Source organism: Plecotus auritus (genome assembly GCF_963455305.1).
Source record: "Plecotus auritus genome assembly, chromosome: 12".
Taxonomy (NCBI): Eukaryota; Metazoa; Chordata; class Mammalia; order Chiroptera; family Vespertilionidae; genus Plecotus; species Plecotus auritus.
This window is the reverse complement of record NC_137778.1, coordinates 39,161,969-39,189,830: the sequence shown is the minus strand read 5'-3', so window position 1 is coordinate 39,189,830 and position 27,862 is coordinate 39,161,969. Positions and strand designations below refer to the sequence as shown.

Below are 27,862 nucleotides of genomic sequence, written 5' to 3'. Positions count from 1 at the left end.
TGCCTCTTGTCCTGCACTGAGACGGGTGGACGGGCCCGGAGCAGTGGTCCAGGGAGAGGGCCCTGCTGTGTCTCTGTCTGCGAAGTGTTTGTGTTTTCTGACCCTCTCCTCCCACTTAGGCTCTGGCACTGATAGAGCTCTACAATGCACCCGAGGGACGCTACAAGCAGGACGTGTACTTGCTGCCCAAGAAAATGGGTGAGTTAAAGCAGTAGAAACCCCTGTTGGTCCCGGCCTGTTGCGTGGTTTGGTCACATGAGCACCCTAAAGGCATGGGAGTCAGGGCAGGTTCTAGTCCCTGTTCTTGCACTGAGGCTTTGGGCCTCAGGACAAGTTCCAATCTCCATGAGCCGCAGTTGGTTTTTTAATCAGTAAAGTGAGAACAGTACTGCATACATCGCAGAACTGTAGTGAGAATTCCAGCTACTGAGTAAGAGTGCTCAGCACAAAGGGTGTGGCCAGGTGCCCTTCCTCAGCCTAGGAAGTCCAGTCACCTTCCCACTCTGCCGCTGAGTGCAGCTTGGACCACAGGGAGAGCAGAGAACAAAGGTGGGCTTTACTGTCCGTGCTCTGTGTAGATGTGCGACAGCCTCTTGTCATCCAGGGGACAGCTGTGCTGTGTTCGTGTGACATAGTACATCTCTCCAGTTCTTTACCTTCCTGAATTGCGGTGCCCATCCCCCCAACTATAACTGATCAGCCCAACTGATCAGTCCTCTTAAAGCTAAAAAACTTCTGGTTCTCCTCACCTCCAATAGCTTACCTGAGATTATTTGTGTGTTTTTTTTTAAATCATATTCATAAAGGTAAAGCCCAGGAAGTTTATCGTGGAAAAATAATGTTTGCGCCAGCTGCCTTAGAAACCCCCTACCCTAAGATTAGAGGCCCTGGTGGATCGGACCCTAAGGAAATGTTGATGACACGGCCCTTTTGAGCGTCCCGGTGCCCACTGTGATTCATCGCTTGACTCTAGTCCGGTTAGGGAAGTTGCTGCAGGGAGGGGAGAGTGGTTCATGCCACTGAGGTGAGGCCAAAGCTTTGCCAGAGAAGGTCTTCCCATGTTGTCATCCTGGCAGATGGCTTTCCAGACGCACTCTGGCTAGACTGGGAGACGTTCCCTGCTTAGAAAGGCAGTCGAGCCAAAACCGGTTTGGCTCAGTGGATAGAGTGTCGGCCTGCGGACTGAAGGGTCCCGGGTTCGATTCCGGTCAAGGGCATGTACCTTGGTTGCGGGCACATCCCCACCAGGGGGTGTGCAGGAGGCAGCTGATCGATGTTTCTCTCTCATCGATGTTTCTAGCTCTCTATCCCTCTCCCTTCCTCTCTGTAAAATATTAATAAAATATATTTAAAAAAAAAAAAAAAAAGGCAGTCGAGGTTGAAAGCACATTTTCAAGTTATAGATTCTCCCAAAGGTATTCTATCCCTTGTCCGTAATCAGAAAGCTTCAGATCGAAATAGGGAGGACATACCCCAAGAGACATGTCTGAAACGGAGTCTGCTCCCGCCACCTTGTTCTTCCTAGATGAGTACGTTGCCAGCTTGCACCTGCCATCATTTGATGCCCACCTGACAGAGCTGACGGATGACCAAGCAAAATATCTGGGACTCAACAAAAACGGGCCATTCAAACCCAATTATTACAGGTAACTTGGGGGGAAAGCAAGTGAAAAAGCTCTTTTTCCCGATATTAAACCAAGCCGACTGCCAGCTTTCTTAACTAAAGCTAATGTCACACCTGATTTGGAAGAGTTTAAGAACTCTGCCCGCACTAACAGGGTAGGCAGAGAAATGCGGTATCTCTTAGCAAATGGGAAGAGTAAAGGTTCCCTAAAATTTGGAGCTTGGGTCTCACCCCTAGAGATCCTGATACCGTTGGTCTGCGATGGGGCCGGGCTTGTTTCGTAAAAGCTCCCAGGTTATTCTGATGTGCAGTCAGTGTTGAAACCACTGACTCCTATTATCAGGGAGCAGGAGGTGAGACCAGAGAGGGCATTGTCAGCACAGGTGGAAGCACAGGGAAGCGTGATCCCTGGGGAGCGACTGCAGGGACCCCATCCTGGCCGGGGAGGGACCCGGGCAATGTGTTTGGCTCTGATTCTTCAGGGCTCCCACGTGGAAGACACAGTGCTAAGTCATCCATCTCTCTTTACAGATACTAATGGACCATGTTACCAAGGACCAGTCCACGTGAACCATACAACTCTACAAGAAATCTTTTTTAAGCAACTTTTATTTTCTTCTTATTCCTTTTCCTCTTGGTGTGTGTTGTTTTTTTTTCTATAATTTCATTCTTGTTTTTTCATCTCATCATCCAAGTTCTGCAGACTACATAGGAACTTGCTTCATGGCTCTTTAGGTGAAACTGAGGTTCAGGGTCCTCACCCTCGTCAGTAAAGGAGGATTTTATTCTCCTAGCCCAGAAAGGGAGTCTTTCTTTACCATTTCTGGGGACTTTAGTCTTAATCGGGTACCTTATTCACAGGAAATGTAAGGTACCTTCTAGGTGGAACAATTTGCAATGTCTAAATTGCCTTAAAAGAGCCCACTTCTTAGCTGCTGAAATCAGTGCTCTTTGACTTCTTCAGAGGAGCAGGGATGGGACCTACCAGCCAGGTAGGCCAGTCGTAGGTGGTGCATGTCAATCTCCCCTAGATGTTCCAGCCCTGTCTCCTGTGTGAAGGTGGTGTGTCTGGTTCAGATACGTGCACAGTGAGTGTTGCTTGTTAAGATCCAATAGGCCCACGTGGATTAGCACTGCCCTTCCTCCACGCCCACCAGACTTTCTCATTTTTCACATTTTTAACCAGACCGCACACTATTAAGTTGAGTTCTGTCCCCTAGCATATATTTCTGTTGTACCAAAAAAAAAAAAAAAAAAAGACACATGTTTAGTGTTAACGCTGAGAAACTGCTTGGGTGGCTAGTTGGTATCAGTGTTTCTTTTAAAGCTTTGGCACTAAGAGGGCAGAGTTGAGTCTAGAGCAATATGGGTCTCAAACTCTGATAAATCCCTGTTTCTAGCCCACAGTTTATAGCTTCAGCGATCTGGGGCCATAACAGCCAATTCTCCCAGCTCTGCCCTATACAGCTTGCGCTGAAGGCAAATTTCTTGAACCGTTACTCAGTATAAAGCACTGAGCTGTATCTTTAGGATTTATCCCTCGAGCAAAGTTCTGGTCAGCTATGCTTCTGCAACCTAACATATTTAAAGGGAGACAGAGTGGGAGGAGGAAGGATACATCCACATTGGGCCATGGTGAGGGAAGGCCAGCCCCAGATAACTTTCTGGGACTTTAGGCCCCACATAGCATTAGTTTTGCAGAAGTGGTACCACTTTTGATGGACAAGTGTCACACAGACTTTCTGAACTAAGATCTTAATGGGCAGTTTGTGTGGGAGAAAGTGATCAGCGCCCTGGTTCACGCTCTGAGCTCCCCAGAGAGGCTCTCGCAGCCTCAGAGCTGCATCCCTGTGCCGTGCATCTGCTCCAGCGTTTCTGCATGGTCACGTGAGCTTTAGGGCACGCGCTTTAAGTATATACGCCCCAGGACCCTGAATCCTCAACTCGCTCTAGCCTGTGACCCTTCAAAACAGGGCCAGGATTAGTGCGAGGTGCTAGGAATTGCCGTCTCTCGCGCCATTGATCAGGGAGACAGACATTAAAACAGGAATATCATACCAGGGGACAATGGTCTTGCCAAACTTTTCCTTTTCCTCTCCTGTTTCTTCCCACTCCTTGCCAGTGTGACCATGCTTGCTTCTCTGTAGATGCTAACGGTTCCAGCCCTTTCCCCCAGGGCATGTAACCAGCCAATCAGAACACCACATCCTTTAGGGGAAGTAAGCTGGCCAACAGGGGTGTCCAGCTCTGCTGGAGGGAAGGGGCCCAGGTCCTGCTGCCCTCTGGCCCGCCCCTGCTCCCAGATCTATTACTGTGTCCATAGGAACAATAGGTAAGGGCTCCGTCTCTGTCAAGCCATGTAACAAGGACACGGTGGGCAAATGTCTGGCCCAGAGGGAGCATGTGGAAAGCAACTTGGGAGGAACAAGTTTATTTTGTATTGAATGATTTTTAATGAATGCAATATTAATCCTTGCAGATGAGCAATAATCATTAAAGTCAATTAAAACGATAAGACCACCTTGGAAGTCTGTCATTCTTGGTTGAACAGCACAGCTTCATTAGAACCTGTTTTCTAGACTGGGACCAGTCCTCTAATTGTTCTGGATGGTGGGCCAGAGGGCACTGACTTTGTGATCCTCTGATCTTGCTTATCCCTCCTCCTGCTGAGCTTGAACCAGGGCTCTCTGCTTCAACCACCAGGTGGCAGATTTTCTCCCGTCTGGTTTGTCACACAAGGTCTCTGGCCAACAAATGATAATAAAATACAAGTCCACAACCCCTTTTCTGAACCCCTGTGTTTTGAAATTGAGAGTGTTCCAGACTTTTAGGAAATATACAAATATACAATATATTAGATAATACCTATGAGGGGAATGTGGAGTACCATTCCATATCAAGTGTGTTATTTCTTCAATTAAGTGAATTAATATTCACGGAATAAGGGGTAAATAATTGATAGCCACCTATCAGTTCAGATCAGGTTTTTCTGCCAAATTAATTTTTGCCAAACAGTAGGAAAAGTTTTTTGATTTTTAGATTTTTTTTTTTTAAACTTTGGAGTTTTTGATAAAGGCTTGTAGCTCTAGAATAATTAGTATAACACTCACGTGGTGGTGTGTGACTGGCTCCATCCTACATGCCTTACACAATTAGCATACTTGGTCCTCACAATAATCCCATGAGGTAGCTACTACTGTTATCCCTATTTTACAGATGGGAAAATTGAGACGGTGGGGTGAGTAACTTGCCCAAAGGTACGCAACTCTTCAGTCAGTAGAGCTGGGATTAACCCAGAGAGGCTCCAAGATCCATGCTTCACACCGGCCAATATCGCTTCTGGGAAACGGCCCCAAGCCAGGTTCTAGTACTGAAGTTACGTGTGAGGTTGGTTTAAAATACGTTCCCGGATCCTGCCGTGGGTCTGACACTCGCAGGGCTGTGAGGAAGTTAAATGTCTCTGCAGAGTAACGGTGCAGTTGGTAGAGCTAGGATTTGACCCCAATGTCTTTCTGGCTCTCCAGGCCCTTCTCCTAAGTCACCTGAAGGCTCCCCAAGGGCACTTTCAGGATGTCGTTTCTCAGCAGGAATTCTTACAGCAGCAGAAACGGTGTGGACAGGAAGACCCAAACTGCGGGTGCCATGACTTTCTTCGTGCTTCCTGAATAATCCTGACAACGCAGAGCACCTGCTACCTCCTCCTGCACCACGCTCTGCTTCCCACAGCCAGAGCCCACTTACACTTGACCCACGCTTGGGCCCCAAGATTCATTGATGAGCAGTTGGGCCTTTGTGCTCTGGATTTGGTTGGCATTGTTAAGGATACAGTTCAGGATCTATTACTAGGAGTGAAATTACTGAACCAAAATCTTCTCTATTCTAAATATTGCCAAAACAGTACAAGGTCTTTAAGGTCTGGTCCTGATGGGAGCCCGCCCTGTGCTACCAGGTAACAGAGATTGTGGTAGGTCAGTCTTAGAACTTGACCAAACTACAGTCATTATAACTAGATGTCAGTTGTGTGTGAGTTATGTGGGTTTTTCTGACTTTATCTGAGAAGCCTCAGCATTGGTCCTTTTCCTGCAAATTCCTTAGTTTTTCCTATGAACTTGGTCCAGCCCAGGTCGGATGAAATACGTATTTACATGAAAGTACCTACTAGGAGGGACCCAGGCAGAAATCATACAAAAGTTGCATCACAGAGACTTTCTGAGAATTGAGCTGGGGGTGTGGAGAGCCAAGCAAGGTGTGGTTCTGGAGAGCCCAAGATGGATAGAGTGCCTTTAAGGATTCCACAGCATAGTCACGCAGCTATTACACATCACCTCTAAGATGTCTAATGAGCATCTCCAACTGGACATGTCCAAAACAGAAATTTTGATCTTCCCCATAAACCAGTTTTTCTTTCTCCCAGATTTCCCTATTTTTATAAGCAATGCAACCACACACCCAGTTTCTCAAGCCAAAAATCTAGGTCTCGTTCTTTCTTCCTCTCTCCAGCCTTTCAGCAAGTCCTGTCTATATTTCTATACCTACACAATATAGAAATTATCAACCCAGTGCTCCACCCTGATGCAGACCACCATCATTTCCAGCTGTATAATCTCCTAACCTGTCAACAACCTTCATCCACTCTTGCAACTCTTCAATCTCTTCTCCAAAAGCAGCCAGATTGGTCTTTTAGACATCAGACCACAACACCTCCCTGGGTAACAACTCCACTGGCTTCCCATTTCACTGAGAATAAATTTCAAACGCCTTTCCATGCCCTGCAAGGCCCACCATTTATCTGGCCCCACCATTACCTGGCCGTCATCTCCTACAAGACTTCCCCTGGCTCATTCGGTTCCTGTCCCTGACCTCAGGGCTCCCCTCTCCCCCTCACTCTCCCCTCTCTCCCCTCTCTCCCTTCTCCCCCTCTCCTCTCTCAGGATCACACCCTCAGGCTTCCCTGCCCCGCAGCCTCCCTAACAGCCACGCCCCCTCCCTCCGTCACCACTGCCTTTTGTTTCTTCTCTGCACCCATTTCTCTAATATCTAGGTGTGCTCGTCTCTCCCACAGGCACTATGTGGTGCAATTAACCGAGTATAGAGGAGACATTAAAAGTGTTTGTTAAATAAATGGTGAATGAATGCTTGTCACAGCTCTGTTTTACTGAATAATACGACCCCTTGTGAAGTAAACTCCCTGGAGACTGGGAACTGTTCCTTTTGTTCACATGTCCCCCTAATCGTTGAACAGGACTATAAAAGTGACAAATGCAAAGAAAGCCATGTTAAAGGAAGTTGGGGGACAACTAAAATGATAAAAGGAACTAAGGGATAAAAGGACATCTAAACTGGGACTGAAATAAAGTGGAAACTAGAAGGACCGAAAAAGGTATAAGACGTCAAGCGGAGGGAATCTCGCGAGGTGTAGAGCAGCCAAGATGGCGGCGGCACTTGCCGCCACACTTAATATGGCGACCGGGGAGCGTTCCTGGAAGAAATCTCGCGAGAGTGGCATCGCGGCTCTTGTCCGGGAATTGAGCTGGGGGTGTGGAACAGCCAAGATGGAGCCCGCAGCCGGCAGCCCCGGCCCGCTGATCATGAACAACAAGCAGCCTCAGCCGCCGCCACCTCCGCCGCCCGCCACCGCGCAGCCGCCGCCCGGGGCACCGCGGGCCGGCGCGGGTCTCCTGCCGGGGGGCAAAGCCCGAGAGTTCAACCGCAACCAGCGCAAAGACTCGGAGGTCAGGAGCTTGGGGGGCGAGGCTAGCCGGCGGCGGGGGGCGCGGGCCCGGGCAGCTCTCGGGTCCACGCTGGGGTTCCCGGAGGGCTCGGCGGGACCTGGCAGCGGAGTTGTCATTTCACATCGAAAGGGCCAGCACGGAAGGCTGGCACCCCGGGTCGGGGGCGTGAAGCCGGGTCCGCGCCCCGAGCTCCGCCGCCAGGGAGAACCGCCGGGAGCTTGTAGCTGCTCGTTCGCTCCTCCCGCGCCGGAGCTGTGGCCGCGCCCTCGGAGCCCCAGCCTCTGGGGAGCCGCCCCCCGCCCCGGCTCGGGGGCGAAGAGTCGGTGGCTCGCGTGCGCTCCGGGGGGCCGGGCGGCCGACCCGACCCCAGTCCTCTCTGTCTCTGGTCCCGTGGGCGCGCGGCGCTGTGGCCGGCGAGTGCGGCGGGGCGGGGGCCGCGGAGCCGGACGGGGCCCGTGATCGCCGGTAGTACCACGGCGCCCGGAGGTTGCGGGAGGGGGGACCTTCCATCCGACCCGAGCCGGGCAGGGTCGGCCCCGGTGCGACGGTGACTGGAGGTCGGGGTGCCCGGTGCGCCCCATACTGAATGGTTCACGATCAGAAATGCCCATTATTAAACCCGAGTGAGGGCTCAGCGTCCCCTACTCTCTGGCTGGTGGGCTGTGCCTCCCCTTCCGCAGGCACCATAGCCTGGAGCTGACTAGTCACCTCACCCCGCGTTGGAGTTCCTCCCACTGCCGCCTGTTGTAGAATTCATGAATGGAGACACTGCCGTCGCCGCGTCCTGGGCTCCTGCATGGGCGCGTTCCCAGAGCCCTTCTGTGCGGGCTCCCCGCAGGCACGTAGGATGAGAGGACCTCCTCGCTGTCCCGGCGTGTGCACCGCGTCTATGGGGACCGAGAACACTATCCTGAGACATGTGAAGGCAGGCCTTGGTTTTTATCGGCTAGTGCAAACCTCTGGCACTAGTAAAACATGTCAAAACTTGGCAGGTCCAAAGCAGACATTCCCCTGAGCTCTCAGGGGATTATTTGAAAAAGCAAAGAAACCCACCTCTTAGGAGCCCTTGCGAAGGGGGCTGGCTGATGGAGGGTGTGAGAGCGGTGGGGTGACCCTGCCTTCATCAAGAGAGGACTACAGTTTCAAAGAGCTTTGCATTTTCCTTAAGCAGCCGTAAATGGTCAAATAAATACCCTCCAACGCGTTTAAATTTCTCTTTCTACCCTTTCATTTCCATTTGGGCGCAACCCAAGGAAGGGCAGTCTGTGAGCACATTTGAGCTGAGAGACCTGTTCTTAGAGATACGGATGCTGTGTCGGCTCGTTCTCGAGTCACAGTTGCAATTAGGGCTGGGAGCCAGGGCAGGGCCTGGAGGACCGGGGCTGGCCCTGATGGGAGCCCGCCCTGTGCTCCCTAATTTTGATGAGTGCTTGAAAGCCTTCCTGGTAGCCCTAGCCGGTTTGGCTCAGCTGATAGAGCGTGGGTCTGTGGACTGAAGGGTCCTGAGCTTGATTCCCAGTCAGGGCACATGCCTGGGTTGCAGAGTCAGTCCCCAGTGGGGGGCGTGCAGGAGGCAGTTGATCAATGATTCTCTCTCATCATGGATGTTTCTATCTCTCCCTCTCCTTTCCTCTCTGAAATTAAAAAAAAAAATTTTTTTAAAGAAGGGTCCCGGGTTCGATTCTCTCACATCAATGTTTCTCTCTCTCTGTCTCTCCGCCTCCCTTCCACTCTCTCTAAAAATGACTGAAAAAATCTCCTTGAGTGAGGATTAACAAAAACCTTCCAGGTAGATTTGGGTCACCTCCCATTCGGTAAATGAAGAACTGAAGTTCAGAACCTTGTGAACGTGTACCCTGTCGCCTCTGACTAGGAAGAGGAGTTCTTCGTGTCCTTCAGTGTTTGTGGGCACGTTATGTCGTTTCGTGGGTGGGCGGCCTTTGTCTTCCCAAGGAGCTTGTAGTTGGGCTGAGGACTTCACCTGTTTCTCCACGTCCCTCTTCCCAGAAGAAGGCCTCCAAGACGGCGTGTTCTCAGTGATCACCTGTCCCCAGCAATGAAAGGATTCTCTTTGTCACATTCTCTCCTGTGTGGGGGAGGGAAGCCATTCTGTTCAGCTGCTGCCTTCTCTGTCAGTTCTCACTGAAATTTGAGAGAAGGGCAGGGAGGCTGAGGGGGTCGATACCCATGCTGTCCTGGCTGGTGATAGCCCACTAGCCAGAGAGAACTGAGGCTGCCGGAATCTTGGCGCCATATGGAGTGAATGGTCATTCACTGCATGGAATGCATAGAAGCTTTGTGTTCATTCATCCAACAAGCATTTATTTGAGTCATCTATTCACTCACTCACTCACTCACTCATGGCAAGTAGGGCTGGGCATTGTGGAATCAATGGTGAGCAAAATGGACAACGTTCCGCCTCTCAAGGAACTTGCAGTGCCAAGGAGAGGCAGTACTTAACTATACGCCGGCCCCTGTATCGTTGTGAGTGACAGGTGCTCTGAAGGAAACGAGCAGGTGCTGGGGACCTGAGGGGGCCCGGGAGACTAATGTGATAAACATCGGCACAGGGGAGGCAGTGGCGTCCTTAACACGGCGGGGTCTCTGGAAGCACGTGTTTCTTCCTGTGGGAGGCCGCGACCGTGTGTCCCATCTCTCCTGTCTCAACAGGGCTATTCCGAGTCTCCGGACCTGGAGTTTGAGTATGCTGACACGGACAAGTGGGTGGCCGAGCTCTCAGGTAACGATAGACCCTTGTGTTGTTTGGGGGTGTTTTTACCTATTGGTCTTTAATAAAATTAAGAGTGAATGCCATTTTGGAGTCCACTTTCCCCCCTAGTTAGTCTTAGTAACGATGTTTATAAAATAGGTTAATTACTGGGTGCCGGCCTGTGTGTCTCATAACTTTGGCTTGTCCTTTCTTTAATGAAGCATCTCTGGGTGGTCAGCTCAGTTGGCTGTGGCCCAGTCCCAGTGTGGACAGAGGTGCTCCTTGGCCATACGCGCTCCCCTGACGGGTCTCTCTTAGGGCAGTGAGTGGTGAGGAATGCAAGCAGAGGTGCCTGCATCTGCGCACACCTGTCGCTGCCACTGCTGCTCCTGTGTAATGTGAGGTTACCCTGAGCTGCTCCACAAGCCTCTTCAAAAGGTAGCACCCACTGAGAGACACGTTCGTAATGGCAGTCAGCCACTGGCATGGCCTGGTGGGATCCATGTGCACCAGGTGGGGCGACCCCGCATCTAGGCTGCACTGGCATTCTGGGTGTCGGCTGCAAGGGAAGTCAGCTTTCTCCCCGTCCTGTTCACCAGAACACTAAGACCCTAGTCGTTACAGAACATAGTCCCGGAGTGACTGCGACTCGGGACAGAGTTGGGCCTGGAAGCAGATGCTTTGCCTCCTGTGCTGCGTGTGAGCCCCGGTGTGGGATGTGGACACAGAGCTGATGAGACTTTGTTCTTGTCAGAGCTTTACAGCTACACGGAGGGGCCAGAATTCCTGATGAACCGAAAATGCTTCGAGGAGGACTTCCACATCCATGGTGAGATGGTTCCTCCACATCTTGGTTCCTTCACCCGAGTCCTGAGAGCTGCAGGGTTCCTCCTAGTCATCTATCCCAGTGACCTCAGTCATCCCGGAGTGGCCTGCAGAGCCTGCTGAGCCAGGACTGTGCCAGGCCAGGTGTGCCATTCAGGGTGGGCTTGTAAGTCCTCTGATGGTGGCTTTGCAGACTGTGAGTCTTAGGAAGAAAAGAAACTTTATGTGATTAAAATTGCACCAAAACCAGCATCGTTTCAGTCTGGAAATGGAGGTTCCTCGGGCAGCAGGGTGACCTGAGCCCTGATGGGGAGAGTGGCTGGCTCTCTGAGCTCTCTGTCCCGAGGCAGGCCTACATTTGATGGCTTAGCTGGTGCCGCGCCGTTGTGAGGCTGTCTGGCCTCCGGTGGAACTGGCCTCTTGCCCTGCAGTGACAGACAAGAAGTGGACCGAGCTGGACACCAACCAGCACCGGACCCACGCCATGAGGCTCCTGGACGGCCTGGAAGTCACTGCCAGGGAGAAGAGACTCAAGGTGGCCCGGGCAATTCTCTACGTTGCCCAAGGTACTGAGGGGACCCCAGGGCGTGGGCCCCTCCTTCAGTGACCGGGTCCAGTCAGATGCGGGAGGGGCTCTGAGCTGTGCCCTGTCTGCAGGCACCTTCGGGGAGTGCAGCTCAGAGGCGGAGGTGCAGTCCTGGATGCGCTACAACATCTTCCTGCTCCTGGAGGTGGGCACGTTCCATGCGCTGGTGGAGCTTCTGAACATGGAAATAGAGTGAGTCCTGAGGGGCCCGAGCAGGGAGGGGCGGGGGGCGGCGGGGGAGGTTATGGAACTAGTCTTGAGAGTCTGGTCCAAGGCCCGAGTCTAAGCACACATCGCGGTGTTTTATCTCCGGTGGGGCAGCCCTTGTCAAGGGACCCTTTTCCCTCTGGGACAGCACTGACTCAGTCTCTCCTGCAGCAACAGCGCCGCCTGCAGCAGCGCGGTGAGGAAGCCGGCCATCTCCCTGGCTGACAGCACGGACCTCAGGTGAGGCCGGTTGGCCTGAGCAAGGTCAGAGCAGGGTTTGGGGCGTCCTTAGGTTCTCGGTGTGGGCCGTGTACGCGTTCCTTCTCACACCCTGACCTGTGGGGGTGATGGGCTTGGGTGGGATTATTCAGCCCTGCTGGGGGCACTCTAGCGGGGCTCTGGGTTGAGTCTCCCAGAGGAAATCGTGAGAGAACCGCAGTGCTGCTGAGAACCCCGTGTGGCTTTTCTGTTGGGTGGGACACTGGATGCCACTCCTCACACTCCCACCTTCTCGTGCACAGCTGCCCCCACCTACTTAGGGTTAGTCCTGAGTTCATGATGCTCGTGGCTGCACAGGAAGTAATCGCAGCTGCTCAAGAGCAAGAGCACCTCCCGGATCTGTGAGGATTAGAACCTGTCTCTGTGCCTTTGGAAGTTTCCAGACCGGGTGTTGGTGGTGTCCTCGCTGTAGTTAGGGTCCCGGGCATCACGCTGCTCGCTCCTGATTTGCCCTCTCCGTGGTAAATACATCCTGTTCTCACCTCCACCCTGCTCTGCTGTGGTGGATCCAGCCCCCACTTCCGCAGCTCTCTCCCACCGCTGGGTCTTTTTCATTCCAGGAAGCTCAGGGCAGTAAATGCTTGTGGCCATTGTTCACATTAATCCATTCAGCAGCCATTTGCCAAGCCCCTGCTTTGAGTGAGCACTTTGCTAGACGTGGAAATACAGACCAGATCTGGTCCCACCTTAGCAACATGGGACAGAAGGAAGCCCACGTGCTCCGTGGGACGCTCAGTTTCCTGGAGGTTACAGCCCTCCATCTGCCAGCCTTTGCGCCCAGGCTTTTCTCGTGTCAGCGCATGAGGAAGCCAGGGTGCTCCCTTGACCCCCCATTCCGCCCTGTTATCGCACCCCCAGGGTCCTGCTCAACATCATGTACCTGATTGTGGAGACCGTTCACCAGGAGTGTGAGGGCGATAAGGCCGAGTGGAGAACCATGCGCCAGACCTTCAGGGCCGAGCTGGGTAGGACCCCGGGGCTCCTGTCCTGAGGCCCCTCCTCGAGCTGAGGCTGGTGGGCTTGGGAGGGTCCTGCTCCTGCGTGTGCTCCTGACGCCTGTAGTCGCCTCCAGGTTCCCCGCTGTACAACAACGAGCCATTCGCCATCATGCTGTTCGGGATGGTGACCAAATTTTGCAGTGGCCACGCCCCTCACTTCCCCATGAAGAAGGTTCTCTTGCTGCTCTGGAAGACAGTACTGGTGAGCACCTGCTGGAAGGGGAAGCCAGGGGACAGGACCGGAGAGGGGCTTGGGCCACTACTCCCCCTGGGGTCACCCTCCCTTTCAGAATGGCCAACCCTGTGGAGCGTGAAGGTGAGGCGCTCCAGTCTGCCTTTTTGACAGGACGAGCATGGCGAACATACAGAGCTGAACGTGTCTGTGCACTAGGCTCGGTCAGCCCCGTTTCTCCTCTCCCTTCCCAGCTTCACTGAACTCTCCTGGGGGTGGATCTAGTCCCTTGTTCAGAGGCCGTGAGGGTCTACGTAAAGATGTCATGGTGCTCTCGCGCCTGGCACAGCCTGTGGGCGTGTTGACCCCGGCCTGCTCCCCGCCCCCCCCCCCCCCCCCCCCCCCCGATGCAGTGCACGCTGGGCGGCTTTGAGGAGCTGCAGAGCATGAAGGCCGAGAAGCGCACCATGCTGGGCCTGCCCCCGCTGCCTGAGGACAGCATCAAAGTGATCCGCAACATGAGGGCCGCCTCGCCGCCCGCGTCTGCCTCCGACCTCATCGAGCAGCAGCAGAAACGGGGCCGGCGGGAGCACAAGGTGAGGGCGACAGGTCCCTGCAGCTCCCAAGGTCCTCTGCACTCAGTGGCCTGGTCCCTAGACAAGCTCGGCCGGGAATGGCCTCTGAACAGCTGGTCAGATGAAGACCTCCAGGCAGGGACACTGTCCCCGGTGCAGGGTCCCAGCTTACAGTGGGCACTCCGGGAGGGACGAGGGCAAGACATGATTTGTCATCTGGTCCCAACCTTGACTTCCTGTCTGGTTTCTCACTGCCCTTTCTGTGTCGTAACCTCTGTAGCTTCCTCGGCCTTTCCTGGTTCCTCAGTGGGCTCTCGTTTGCTCTCCCCTGTCTCCAGGCGCTGATAAAACAGGACAACCTGGACGCCTTCAACGAGCGGGACCCCTACAAAGCCGACGACGCTCGAGAGGAGGAAGAAGAGAACGATGACGACAACAGCCTGGAGGGGGAGACGTTCCCCCTCGAGCGGGACGAGGTGATGCCTCCCCCACTACAGCACCCCCAGACCGACAGGCTTACCTGCCCAAAGGGGCTCCCATGGGCGCCCAAGGTCAGGTGAGTCTCAGACCTTCGGAAAGCTCTTGGCCTGAAACCAGGGCTCTCACACCCACAGGCCTGGCACCTGGCCTGGGTCACGTGAGGTCCTCTGCTGGGACAGGCTGGGCTTGGCTCTGGGATGAGGCTCTCTTAAAGTCCCCTGTGCTGGCCCGGGTCTCGGGGGCTGGCCTGGCTGGCTTTGCACAAAGAGGCCCTTGTGTGGCTCTGGAGTGGTAATCGGAGCTCGCTCTTGGGTAGACATGATAACTAGTGAAGGAAGGAGGTGGGAAAATGAGAACAAGGACATTTAAGTGACCCCATCTCCACCCCCCTGGGGTTGTATATGGTTAACAGAAAAGTTACAGATTAAGGAAGAGCTCCTTTGGGGCCGTAATTCGGGTATTGAGATGTACGTGCATGAATCAGTGGGCAGGAAGGCACCTTGATATATAGAAATGGCGTCTGTTTGAAATGGCTCCAACTTAAGAACTAGATGGACATGTGAGAGGATATAGAGGTCATTTTCTCCATCCAGGTAAAGCCCCAGTTTTCCATGATCCATGTTGGGAATGCATACAAGTCTTCAGAAAATGCAGGATACGCTGATTGTTTGACAGGAAAATGTGACTCATGAAAAAAATCAGTAGCTTATAGCTCTCGTTGTAAAAATTGTAAACGAGGAGTTCTGTTGGCAAAGGTCTTAATATCTGAATAAAGTATGCTTTTAATTCAATGTATCACTAATTTTACAAGTACCGTAAACAAGTTACTAGTACACATAATATAATTTCAGGTCATTGATTCAACATTATGAAGGACATTGAAATAGTCTGAAGGTTTCAGGGTTTTTTTCCATAAAGAAAAACAGTTGAGGGAGACTTTTTCTTCTGTCTCCACAATTTCTGGATGTTCTGTATTTTATGAACCATGACACCTTGAAATGACATTTAGTAAAAGCCTTGCTCTCTCTCTTGGGCAGAGAGAAAGACATTGAGATGTTCCTCGAGTCCAGCCGCAGCAAATTCATAGGTTACACTCTGGGCAGGTGAGTGTGATCTGAGTTCCTTTTGAAGAAAGCTAACAAGAAATCCACTCTCTTGGCCTTTGGTGTTTGGGGACCCAGGCGGATTGATGTCTGGGCTTAACACAGGGCCTTCTTTATCCTCCAGCGACACGAACACAGTGGTGGGGCTGCCCAGGCCAATCCACGAAAGCATCAAGACTCTGAAACAGGTAGGTGGTGTGGGTGAGCTTTTGGCCTAGTTTGGTCCCAAGTGAGTGAAGTGAGATCGGCCCGTTGGGAGAAGCCATTTAGACTGTTGTCGGCCTGAAGGAGCCTGGGCTGCAGGCCTGGGTGGACGGTGGCAGTACCTCTCAGCAGTTCTTCGTAAATTCTACTTACTCCAGCTGAGCCTTTGTTGGGGACTTAACTGGTGGCTCATTCAAGATTATCTTACCTGACAGTTGTTGGAATTTTAAGGCCCCACTAAACAGCCCCCTTTCCTTGCTCAAGTTCTAAGGCGATTGAGATAGAGGAGTAGGCAGGTGGAGATAGAAACACCAGCTTTAAGGCTGGCAGAGAGATGAGAGAATGAGGCGAAGGACACAGCAGCCATAGGGGTCCCAGCCCTGACTTCCCGAATGAGGCAGACTCACCCACCCAGAGCCAGGCAGTGCTGGAGCCCGCCAGGCCTGCTCAAGGAGCAGAGGAGTGCACAGGCTTTTGCTAAAGAGAACAGCAGAAGAGGGGTGGGCTTAGAATGTCCTGTTCTCTGCCCAGCCAGCCAGGCGGGGTGTGTGGGAGGGGCAGGGGTGTATTGCACACCCACATCCCTCCACAGGGGAAGGAACACCAAGAGTGGGAAAGAGGTGTCTCCCTAACAACCCATCTGGAGTGTAAATGTTTATGTTTTTGGAATGAATTTCTGAAATGTTTAGTGCTGAGTGGGCCCCATGCACCTAAGCTTTTTGAGTACTTGATCCTGAATACTTAGCACTTGATTCTGCTTGGACTCATTTTTCTGTCACTATAGCTATGTGAAAGCCCCTGTCTCTCCCTTAATTTGCTTTTTTCCTAATCTTTTGTGGGCTTTTCCACTGGTTTTAAGAGGCAAGTGCTGCCCAGCTGATGTGGCTCAGTGGTTGAGCATCAACCTATGAACCAGGAGGTCATGGTTCAATTCCCGGTCAGGGCGCATGCCCGAGTTGCGGGCTCAGTCCTAGTAGGGGGTGCTGAGGAGGCAACCGATCAATGATTCTGTCACATCATTGGTGTTTCTATCTCTCTCCCCCCCTCTCTCTCTGAAATCAATAAAAATATTTTTTTTTAAAAAAGAGGCAATTGCTCACGTAGAAAAGTATTTTGGGTTCAGGAGGTTAGTTAGGGATCTTTGTGGAGATTCCCTCTTGGAGAAGATAGTTTGAAGAAGTTGCCCGGGTCTTTGCCAGGGTATGGGGCGTGTAGCCAGAGTGGGAGCTGTTCCCCAGCGCCTCTCCCCTTCTCCCCAGCACAAGTACACGTCGATCGCGGAGGTCCAGGCGCAGATGGAGGAGGAGTTCCTTCGCTCTCCTCTTTCAGGGGTGAGTTGGGGCCTTCCTCAGCCAACAGGATCCCTCTGCTCTTCCCAGGCGCAGTGCTGGGCCTAGACCTTGAAGCTGCCTGGTGCTGCCTGGTTCTGACCTCGGAGCACCCCCCCCCCACACCCATCTTGCTCCTCCTGCAGGGGTAGCCTATCTGGTGCAGGGTTAAGAGCACAGGCTCTGAGCCAGTCACCACCTCTGAATCGAACGCCACCACTCCGTGGGTGACGACTTTGCAGGAGACTGCATGTCTTTGTGCTTCAGTTTCCTCACCTGGGAGATGGCAATAATAATCATACCCTCCTCACAGAGTGTAGGGAGGATTCATTGACTTATTACAAGTAAAGTGCCTGCACGTTGTGTCAGTCAGGTCTGCTGTCACTATCAGCATCATTGTTTGCATCAATACTTACAGCTCCTCCTCCAGCCAGCAAGTCAGCTGGCTCAGGAGACTGTCAGGGCTGGGGTTGTATCTCTACCATTGTGATCAAAGGGAGAAGAGGAAGTCGAGCAAGTCCCTGCAGAAACACTCTACCAAGGCCTGCTCCCCAGCCTGCCCCAGTACATGGTGAGTGCCCTCCTCAGGCTCCAGCCTGCCCTGCCAGTGCCTTCAGTCCCTCCGGAGGGCCCTGCCCCGGGCCCCTGCGGAGGACCACCTCTCCGGGCTGAGTCCTGCGCCTGGGCGCCCCTATCCTCCCAGATCGCGCTGCTGAAGATCCTGCTGGCTGCAGCCCCCACCTCCAAAGCCAAAACCGACTCGATCAACATCCTGGCCGACGTCCTGCCTGAGGAGATGCCGTGAGTACTGTCACCCCTGTGTGTGGAGCAGGTGGGGCAACAGAACGGGGCCGTGTCTCCCTTTCGGTCCCCAGGTTTGGGAGGTTGCTTCCTTTTTTTGACTCAACTTCTCTGCAGGTTAAGTTGAGGGTATTCTTGGCTCAGAAAAAAAAAAAGTACTGGGTTAAATATCTCGATTTGCTGCTTGGGGGGAAGGTCAGCCCAGCTGACCTGGATTCTAGTGTAGACTCTGCCCTGAGTGGATGCCTGAGTGACCGCGAGAGTCCTCACCCCTCTGCAGAGTGAGTCGGGCTGGGGCGACATTTCCCAAAACCCCCCAAAGCTGTGTGGCTGAGACATCAGGACGTGGAGATGCAGCTTCTGGACATCTTGCCAGCCAGCAGCTGAGCCTCCACTGGGGTGGTTCTTCCCGTTCACAGTACCTGGCCTGCGGGCCACTTGTGAGTGTCTCAGGTGACAGTGAAATCCTCGGGGCTCTTCTTCCCTGGGGCACTGACTGCCTCTGTTTGATGTGAGAGGACAAACCGAGACCGTGTTCTCCTTTGAGAGGGACGAGGCCTTGACCTGGCCTCCTGCCTGCCCGCTCATCCCATCCCGCCCAGCTCCCTGGTGGCGGGGCTCCTTGAGTCTGGGGTGAAAGGCAGGTGAGGCCGGAGGCAGGGCTTGGCTAATACCAAAGGGGGTGTCAGAACACTGGGCCATTGTGATGGTCCTTGGAAAGGGGGTTCCAGAGTCAAATACTGTACCTCCTCTTAAAAGACTTACAGTGAGAAGTCTTGAATCAAGAAACCGATTTAAGTGTCTGATCACTATGTTATACACCTGGAATGAGTATAATATTGTGTCAAGTGTAACTGAAAAATAAATTTAAAAAAAAAGGAAGAAACTGATTTAACTCAATGCTTCCTAAGTTTTCCCCATAACATGAAGCGTGCCGTGTGGTAGTATTCCACAGAGCACGCGTGAGAACACGGTCCCTGTAGTGGCAGAAGCTTAGGGGGGATCTTGAGAAGTTCACTATGGAGGAAAGGCAGGGAAATAGGCTAAGGATGTGTTTGGACATCACAGGAAGAGAACTGTGCTGAGCTTGGGAGCTGGGTGGGAGGAGCCCTGGGCCTGACCTGAGGTGTCCACGGGGTGGGGGTGGAGTGGGAGCCTTTGCCCAGAGAAGGCTCAGGAATCCCATCTCCTGTGAGCACCTAGGAGGGCGCTGAACAAGCTGCTGGCTCACCCGGCCGTTGTGTTTCAGCACCACGGTGTTGCAGAGCATGAAGCTGGGCGTGGATGTGAACCGCCACAAAGAGGTCATTGTTAAAGCCATTTCCGCTGTCCTGCTGCTGCTGCTCAAGCACTTCAAGTTGAACCACGTCTACCAGGTACCTGCCAGGCCTGCCTTCTTCCTGTCCACTGGCCACGGCCTGGCAGTGCTCCTTCCAGCCCTGAAGAGCGGAGGCCTTGGCCTTCAAACCCCTTGAGCTCTGCACAAACGTTCGGACTCGGTCTTGCAGCCGAGGCCTTCTCTCCTGTGAGGAAAGACAGGAGAGACGCACGGCCCCCAGGGGCGTGCTGATTGTCTTCTGTTGGTTTCAGTTTGAATACATGGCCCAGCACCTGGTGTTTGCCAACTGCATCCCTTTGATTCTAAAGTTCTTCAATCAAAACATCATGTCCTACATCACTGCCAAGAACAGGTGACAGGGACCAGGGCTCAGGAGGGGGGCACAGGGACAGATGGCAGGGCTCCCAGCTGGCCGCTCCCACTGAACCCACTCAGCACCGACAGGCTAGCACTCTGCCAGGCTTCTCAGAGATGAATGAAGCATGGTCCCTGCCTGTGGAAAACACCAGTGTGTCCGATCTGAGTCTAGCTGTCTAGTGACACGTGACTCAGTCTGTGCCTGGGTGGGAAGGGTCTCATCCTGGGCCCCAGTACAGCCCTCGCTGTCCCGAGCCTTTTAAGTTTAATTAATTAATTTATTTATTTTGAGGAGGCCAGCCAGGCTGCCTGCTCTCCCTAGGGAGCTCAGCCATGTGCGCTGTCACCCCTGTCTGCTGACTCCCAGCCCCCATCCCTCTCACCTGATGCACCTGTACTTGGCAGTGCCTGCTCATCAGTGTGGTACATCACAGGGCAAGCTGTCAGCCGACACTGTCTCCCGAGGGGCGTGGCATGCACTCATTGCCTTAACAAGTCTCCCCCAGCCCAGGTGCATTGCTGCGGGGAAAGCAGGGTCTCCCCCCTTACACAATGTCAGGCTGGTCTCTGGCCAGAGGGACCCTACAGATTCTCTGGGAGCAGGTGCTTCCTCACTTAGAGCTGGAAACCAGGGCGGTGCAGACAAGGTAGATCCCGCTTGCATCCCACCAAGTGAGAGAGGAGAGCAGAGCCAGACCCAGCCTTTGCTCATGGTGGGCGCCTGCCTGCCCTTGCCCTCACAGCATTTCCGTCCTGGATTACCCTCACTGCGTGGTGCACGAGCTGCCAGAGCTGACTGCCGAGAGTCTGGTGAGTGGCCAGGCTCTACCGGCTGTCCCTTTGGTGTGAGGCGGGGTGGTGCAGAGCCTGGCTCCCCCACCTAGGATGGAGGTGTCTTCACAGATGAGGTCCCTGTCGAGTGCCTGGCTTTTAAAACACTAACTGCATACAAGGGTGGCGAAGGACCTTATAGGGCAGAAAGATTGGGGGGTAGGGATTCCTTTGTTGGTAGCATGGTCTTCAGGGGCTGATGACCCAGAGCTCACCAGGCCGAGTTGCTTCTCTCGCCCTCGCTGGAACTCTGTGGGCACTGCTCTGAGGGATGGAGTTTACTGGGGGCTGAGGAGAGGAGTGGGTGCCGGCACAGGCAGGGAGACCTGCAGTTCTGAGGTCATGCATGCGCCGGCCTTGGAAGCTGCTGAGCCCCTGCCCTGAGGGTGGTGGTTCCTGGGCTTTCCCTGCAGGAAGCAGGCGACAATAACCAGTTTTGCTGGAGGAACCTCTTCTCTTGTATCAATCTCCTCCGGATCTTGAACAAGCTGACCAAGTGGAAGCATTCAAGGACGATGGTGAGTCAGCGTGGATCCTGGAGCTGACAGAGTGCCACGCCCGTCCTCCCCTGAGCAGGAGCAGGGGTCCGGGGCAGGCTCGCTGCTGTGGCTGCATCCTTCCTCCTCACTTTCCTGCAGCCGCACCATTGTATTTTAAGGACTGATTCCTGGTTCCTTGACAAGTTGAGCTGGGGGCTGGAACCATTCCACTCACAGGAGGGCCTCCTCTCGATCCGGGGTCTGGAAGTCCACCTTACCCCGAGCCTGTGGATGCCTTTGGGTGGGGAGGGCCGGGAATTGTAGGGACGTGCACACAGCAGTATTTCTAAAGGAATTCATAGCTTTCTTCAGATTCCAAAACGACTCATAATTAGGGTGGCCAGCGGGACTTGGTGGTTTTAGCAGTGAAGTCCCGTGTCCCAGCAAGCCCCTTAGTCTGGGGAAAGCTGGGACAGTTGGTCACCCTGCCCGTGACCGCAAACGGGGTGAGCAGCGGCTGGTGATGCAGGCATTATTTGTGCCCGCCCGTGCCATTCCAGATGCTGGTGGTGTTCAAGTCCGCCCCCATCCTGAAGCGGGCCCTGAAGGTGAAGCAGGCCATGATGCAGCTGTACGTGCTGAAGCTGCTCAAGGTGCAGACCAAGTACCTGGGGCGGCAGTGGCGCAAGAGCAACATGAAGACCATGTCTGCCATCTACCAGAAGGTGCGGCACCGGCTCAACGACGACTGGGCCTACGGCAATGGTGAGGCCCGCAAGTGGGTGCGGTGGGGTCGGGCAACGGCGACCTCCCCCCCTCTGCTCCAGGCCGCCCTGAGGAATCCGGTGGGAGCGCGAGGAAGGACTTTGAGAAGCTGTCCAGACACGGTGTCTGGTCATCCCCAGTCCTCTGTCCCTCCCTCGAAGTTCTGCCTTTTCCAGAAATTGTCATAAGTCTCTCTCCTGTCTTTTCTCTCCCCGCTGCCCACAAGTTCTCTCAGCTCTTGACCAGCCTCAGACTCTGCTCCAGTGATCTTTCAGGAGTGCGGGTCTGCGGGCACTCCGAGGAAAGGCCTTCACTGGCCTCCGATTGCCCTTGGAATTAGAGCCAAACTCTCAAACGTGGCATATGAGGCCCACATTCTTCCCTCTTCCTCCTTCCCTCCTTCCCTCCTGCTCTCCCTCTCTCCCTCCTCTCTAACCGGACCCAGCCTCTCTGCAGCCCAGGCCGTCACTCCGGGTCTCTGGGCACACGGGGCACTCAATCTGTGCACATAGCCTGTGCCCCTCTTCTGTGCCTTCCCCTGGCAGGGTGCCTCCCCCGCACACACAGGCCCCAACTGTCCCGTGTCCACGTGTTTCTTCCCCTTTGGGCAGCCGCCTTGGCCTCCTGGGCAAAGTGGGTTCTTCTAGGTGTCCCCTGGCCATGCTGCCGCATCATTTCAGTTCCTGGCCCAGCACCCTGTGACTTGGTGCCTGGACAGGGAATCGAGAGAATGAGCTAAGGAGGGACCTGCACGCTCCTCCTCTGATCCAGAGAGCCAGGGACAAGGTGGCTTTCAGAGCAGTGTGTCACCCCTGTGGCTCCTTGGTAGATCTGGCTTTTCTCCTCTCACCTGACTTTCCCTTGTATCCAGGAAAGAAGTCCTGTCAGTGTTGCTGAGGGTGGGGCTTGGAAGTTGACATCATGTCAAGTGGGGGTGTGGCCTGGCCCTTAACTTGTGAATGTAAGGCGAGCTGCGGTGAAGGCTTGGCTCCTGACCATGTCTTCCTGCTTTGTCCCAGATCTGGATGCCCGGCCTTGGGACTTCCAAGCAGAGGAGTGTGCCCTCCGTGCCAACATTGAACGCTTCAACGCCCGGCGCTATGACCGGGCCCACAGCAACCCCGACTTCCTGCCTGTGGACAACTGCCTGCAGAGCGTCCTGGGCCAGCGGGTGGACCTCCCTGAGGACTTCCAGATGAACTATGACCTCTGGTTAGAAAGGGAGGTTTTCTCCAAGCCCATTTCCTGGGAAGAGCTGCTGCAATAAGGCTCCTTGAGAGGACCCAAGAGGAAAGGTGATGTGTCGAGATGCCCAGGGCCTGTCCTGGTTCACTGCAGTGCGCCCAGCCCCCTCCAGGTGGCAGCACCACCTCACTGTGCCCTCCCCAGACGGCTCCGGGCTTGGCCTCTGGTTGATCCCAGCATCCTGCCTGGGAGCGTCATCTCTGCTTGCCACCCTCTCTCCATTCCTCCTGCCCTCCTCTCTCGGACATGGTTGGTTGCAGCTCATTTCTCATTCAGCCCAAGGCTGGGAAGAGCTGGGATCCCATCGCATCTGAATTTCGGGGCTCACACTGACTCTTCTTGAGACATACAGATCCTTGGCAGATCCAGCTTGCCCGGGAGGACACTTAGCATTGGGGCCAGGGCCAAAAAGTCAGAGTCCTGCTTTTGCTTTGGGGGTTTCTGATGTCATTCCAGCCTCCCGCTGAGTTTCCTCCAGAAGCAATTGCAGAGGCTCCTGCGGCTCCCTCAGCACTGGGTTTGGACAGGGTGAGGCGGGAAGAGAAGCTTCCCTTCGCCAGAGGTGCCCTATCCCTCTTGATCTGCAAGCGTCTGTAAATACCTATGTATAAACCTGTGTGTATTCTCTTGTGTCACGTGGGGGTTTTTAATGTGTTTGTGTATTCTGTTTACATTAAAAGGAAGTAAAAGTAATCCCAACGGCCTTGTCTGCAGAAAGTATGGCCCCTGAACATGTCCTCCAGCTCCAGAAATGGGTTTTCTTGCCAGCACGTCTCCTGCCAGGCTGCCCGCCTTTCCCATCCATGGGGCACTTTTCCAAAGTGTTCTCTCCCCGCATCCATCTGGAGGTGCCCAGCTCCAGGGCTCTGGGTTGCTGGGTGACACGTCCTGCACCCCTGGGTTTGATGTCATGCGGTAGGAGCTCCAGGTTTCTCAGGATCACAGTCCTGAGCTGGCCTCAGAGCCCTGGGCGTGTCTGCCTCCTCCTCACTCAGTCTTGCGGCTCCGCTGGGATCTCCCCCTTCTGTTGATGATAAAGCAGCATCCTCTTCACAACTGCTAGAAGCTCCGCTAGCTCACCTGCAGGCCAGGTGTGGGAAGGTCAGTCTCCAAGGTCTCTGGGCTTACAAAGGAAACGTGTCCTAGGGGAACCTCCCCTGTGTTGGTTCTTTCATTCAGTGCCTGTCCTGCCCAGGTCCTGCTGAGCCCAGTCCAGGCCCCAAGCTGGGCTTCTGGGACAGGCCCTGATGTGCCAGCGCGGCGAGGGGCAGCAGGGGTGGCAGCCAGCAGTATACGTCTTAACGTAAGTCACACAGCCTCTGAGATGGGACGTCCCTGGGACTGATTGGCATTTTGCCCCAAAGTGACTTGCACAGGACAAGGGAATCTGACACAGCTTGTGTGTGCGTGATGGGTTTTTTGCCGTCTCCTGGCAGGACCTAGAGGAAGTATGTACTGTGAGGTTACAGTCCCGGTAAGATGGATTTGCCCTTTCTTACTCCCCAGGCATCCTGGTCAGCCAGCCTGCCTGAGTGCGGCTTTGTTCTCCCTCGTTGATTTTCCCAGTCCCTCCTCTGAAGCTTCCTTAACCAGAGGTGCCATTTTCCCTCTTGGTTTACCAAGGCCTATAAGTACCTGTATGTATCTGTGCAAACAAGCACACAGACTGTCAGAGCTGCGAGGGCCGCAGAGCCTGGGCAAGGAGGCCAGGGCCAGGGGCCTCCCGGGAGGGGAGCCTTGTCATAACCGGAGTGTGCTCGTGGCAGGGTGGCCGTTTGGACCCAAGTCTTTGTACAGAAATATCTTTTGGAGCCAGTGACCACCCGATCTCTGTGGCTTTGTACCTCATCTGGGCCGTGAGCTGGACAGGGTCTGTGAAGGCCCCTTTGTAAATGGCTGAGAAACATAAAAGGTTGATTATTGCTAACCAGGCTCAAGGCCCACCCTTCAGTCCACTCAGAGACAGATAACCCTGTGGCCATATCACTTTGCAGATGGGAACTTGTCAATCAAGAGTTACCACTTAGCCCGGCCGGTGTGGCTCAGTGTTTGAACGTAGACCAAGAAGTCACTGTTCGATTCCTGGTCAGGGCACATGCCCGGGTTGCAGGCTCGATCTCCAGTGGGGAGCGTGCAGGAGGCAGCTGATCAATGATTCTCTCTCATCATTGGTTCTTATCTCTCCCTCTCCCTTCCTCTCTGAAATCAATTAAAAAAAGAAAAAAAAAATATATATATATATATATTTTTTTTTCTTTTTAAAGTTAACCACTTAGGGGCGCCAGATAGGCAGGCAGGGCCGATATTGATGCTTCCCGAAAGCCCCGTTTCCACACAGCAGCCAGCGATCGGTGCTTACTATGCGCCAGCCACTGCTCTGAGTTCCTGTCTGTAGCGGATTGTTTCTGAGACCTCTGAAAGGTAGCATTATTGCAGTGCCTGTTTTGCAGATGAAGAAACCGGCACACAAGAGGTAAAGAACTTGCCCAAGGTCACAGAATAGCGAGAGCCGAGCCTGGATGCAAACCCAGGTCTCTTTCGCAGTGTGTGGATTCCACTCGCCCACCCTTCCCCTGTTCATCACTGTTACCCGGCGCTTACCAGCAGAGCACTGGTGTGCTGATTTATTCACCTCAGTCAGCACTTCGCATTTGCTCAAGCGCGAACCCTGGAGAGATTCTTGGCAAATGTCAGTTGATTTAGGCTCTGAGTGGCCACCCAAGCTTGACCTTGGCCTGGCCTCCGGTGTGCCCCAAATGTGCCCCCTCAAGGTAACTTGGTTATCGCTGCTACCTTGTCTTTTTCTGTCCAAGCCTGAACGTCTTTCTCTCCCGGATCCCAGTGGGCTGTGCGGCTGCCTCTGTCGTGCCTGTTATCTCCCGGGAGGCTGGCTTCCTGTCTGCCCTCTGGTGAACTGGCTTCTCAGAGAAGCAGTAGCTGTGCCGTTCCTTTGGCACTTGGCACAGTTGGCCCCAGGCTGCCAGCTATGGCACAAGCACCCTCTGGGAGTCGGCAGCCCTGACGTTCAATCTAGCCTCGACGTGTAGCTGAGGGACCTGAACTCGTCAGGCTCAGCCCAGCTTGTCTCCTCCTGATGAGCTGGTTTAATAGCAGCAGGTGGTAGTGAGGCCTCAGTAGTGGGTAGCGGACCTACACACCGGCTGGCAAGAAGCAACAGGTAAAAGGCAGCTATTCTTTTTTTTGTTGTTATTATTAATCCTCACCTGAGGATATTTTCCCATTGATTTTTAGGTGGGGTGGAAGAGAGAAGGAAAGACAGAAACATCGACGTGAGAGAAACACATTGATTAGTTGCCTCCTGCATGAGCCCCTACCCGGGTCCGGGTCCAGGCCGGGAGGAGCCTGCAACCAAGGTACATGCCCTTGACCGGAATCAAACCCGGGACCCTTTGGTTCGCAAACTGGCCAGGGCTAGCAGCTGTTCTTAATATTGCTAATGACCTTCCAACTCTAACCTTCTGTGAATTTGCATTCACTTCCTGTGTCCCTGGAAAACAGAAACCCCCTCCAAGGACCGTGTTATAGGCCTTATATCCCTGACCCTTAGCTCGCTGCTCTGAATGCAGAGACTCTCAAGAGTCAGCCGCTGGTCCAGCAACCCTGCCAGGGGACGGGGGACAGAACACCGCTCGCTTTCCTTGCTGAGCTCACAGTTGATAGGCAGCCATTAAAGCAAGAGAGAGCCATAATGTGGAGACAGATCTGCAGGGCCACGCAGGCCCCACTGGCCCCAGCCCATGCCTCCTACTGGAGAAGAGACTGGGCGGGAGTCTGCAGTTGGTGAGTAGGAAGGGTGGGCCCTAGAGCAGACCTCCCCACCCCCCAACACACCCCCGGAGCAAACAGCCAGGATGAGCCTGTGGCAGAGGCTGGGGCGGTGGTGAGGTGTGTTCGCCCTCTGCCCAATCCAGGAAATGCCCAGTTCCTGGCGGTGCCAGCCTCTGTTCCTGTCGGGCTGCAGAGGGTCTGTGCTTCAGGTTGTAATTCAGGTTGATGTGTATAGGACGAAGGTGGGAAGGATGATGGAGTGCCTCTCAGAACCGTTTCTGATGCTGATGCCGGACTGAGCCTGGTCCAGGCCTGCTTGGCTCCTCCCCCCCCCCCCCCCCCCCCCGCCTTCGCTCCCTTTCTTCCGCTGGGTTCCTGTGCCCTGCCAGGACCATGACTTAGAGCTTCTCCGGGGGGCCTCACTGGGCAGAGAGGAGCTTAGCAAAGGCTAGCAGCTCTCTCAAAGCTGGGATTCCAGGAGGGGCCACTTCCCCTTTGCTTTACCAAGAGGGTGACTAGAGGCTCAGCCTGGCCTTGGAAAGCATGGGGCCTGGGCTGAGGGCCACATTCACCTTGAGTAAGGCGGGGCCATGGGCATCTGGAGCCCTGGGGGCTGCGCCTTAGTGGTGAGACGCCGAGAGTGTGGAGGAGGGGATAGGAGGATGGCTAATGGGAAGCAGGTGGAAGGGGTGCCTGTGTCCCAGCCCGGGGACAGGCCGCTGGGATGGTCCAGTCAGTGGGAGAACCCGTCAGCGCACAGATAATCCCCGGGAACAGGCTCCGAGATGCCCATTCATATTCATTATGTGTGAAGCGGGCGGTTGTAAAGTTCGCTTTCCCTTCATTTAGCTGTCACTGGACAGAAAAATATGAGCTGTGGGCAGATGCCCCTGGATGGGAGCCAGTAGCTGGTCTCGGCCTCCCTGTGCCCTCCCCCGCCGGCCCCTCCTGGCCTCTGCCCGCCTCCTGCTCCCACTGCAGGGATCCAGGCTCAAATGTACTTTCTTCTCTCATCTGTCTGCTTCCCACTCCCGCTTCCTCGGCTTCCCCAGGTCTCTTCCTCTTCCCTCTCCCCATCTTTTTCTAAGCTGTGCTTGACCACTGCTCTGTCTCGCACCCAGCACAATGCCTGGCACAGAGTGGTTCGTAAAACAAACTGCTCTCTCTGACTTGGTGGGTCAGAAAGTCCAAAACTATGCTGGCCTCTCCTCATGGCAAGAAACTTCTGGTCTTAGCCCTGGACTGACAAACGTGGGTTTGCGCCCCGGCCATCATTGACCAGCTGGTGGAGGCAGCTGGGTGCCTCTCCCTTCCACTCGGACTCTTCCCTTCCTTAGGGACCAGGGTTCACCTGGAGCCCAGAGCCAGCGCCAGCACTGAGAGGAGAGAAGCCGCCAGAAGCCAGGCCCTGAGCGAAGGGAAGGGAAGGGAAG

The 27,862-nt window shown here is 54.2% G+C and overlaps 2 protein-coding genes across 4 annotated transcripts in view; both read left to right on the top strand.

Moving 5' to 3' along the window:
• The window catches only part of AHCYL1 (adenosylhomocysteinase like 1), a gene marked incomplete at its 3' end in the record, with an annotated part of 32,584 nt that extends 28,445 nt beyond the window's left edge, over positions 1-4,139 (top strand). For 2 of the 3 annotated variants that reach the window (XM_080647684.1, XM_080647683.1), the window contains 2 exons: positions 120-198; positions 1,526-1,650. In XM_080647684.1, the coding sequence (XP_080503810.1) occupies positions 120-198; positions 1,526-1,650 (204 nt within the window). Of the gene's footprint in view, positions 1-119; positions 199-1,525; positions 1,651-2,155 lie in introns of those variants that run through there. The other variant, XM_080647682.1, reaches the window with a different exon arrangement.
• Positions 4,140-7,146: 3,007 nt separating this feature from the next.
• Positions 7,147-23,271, top strand: STRIP1 (striatin interacting protein 1). The gene is made up of 21 exons (XM_080648795.1): positions 7,147-7,356; positions 10,027-10,096; positions 10,821-10,895; positions 11,323-11,457; positions 11,549-11,669; positions 11,856-11,924; positions 12,822-12,928; positions 13,036-13,163; positions 13,547-13,729; positions 14,047-14,264; positions 15,226-15,291; positions 15,416-15,479; positions 16,755-16,826; positions 17,320-17,394; positions 17,527-17,624; positions 18,874-19,000; positions 19,215-19,315; positions 20,064-20,130; positions 20,565-20,669; positions 21,191-21,395; positions 22,415-23,271. The coding sequence occupies exons 1-21, from the start codon at positions 7,177-7,179 to the stop codon at positions 22,660-22,662; spliced, it is 2,514 nt and encodes an 837-aa protein (XP_080504921.1). The 5' UTR covers positions 7,147-7,176; the 3' UTR covers positions 22,663-23,271.
• The last annotated feature ends 4,591 nt before the right edge of the window (positions 23,272-27,862 follow it).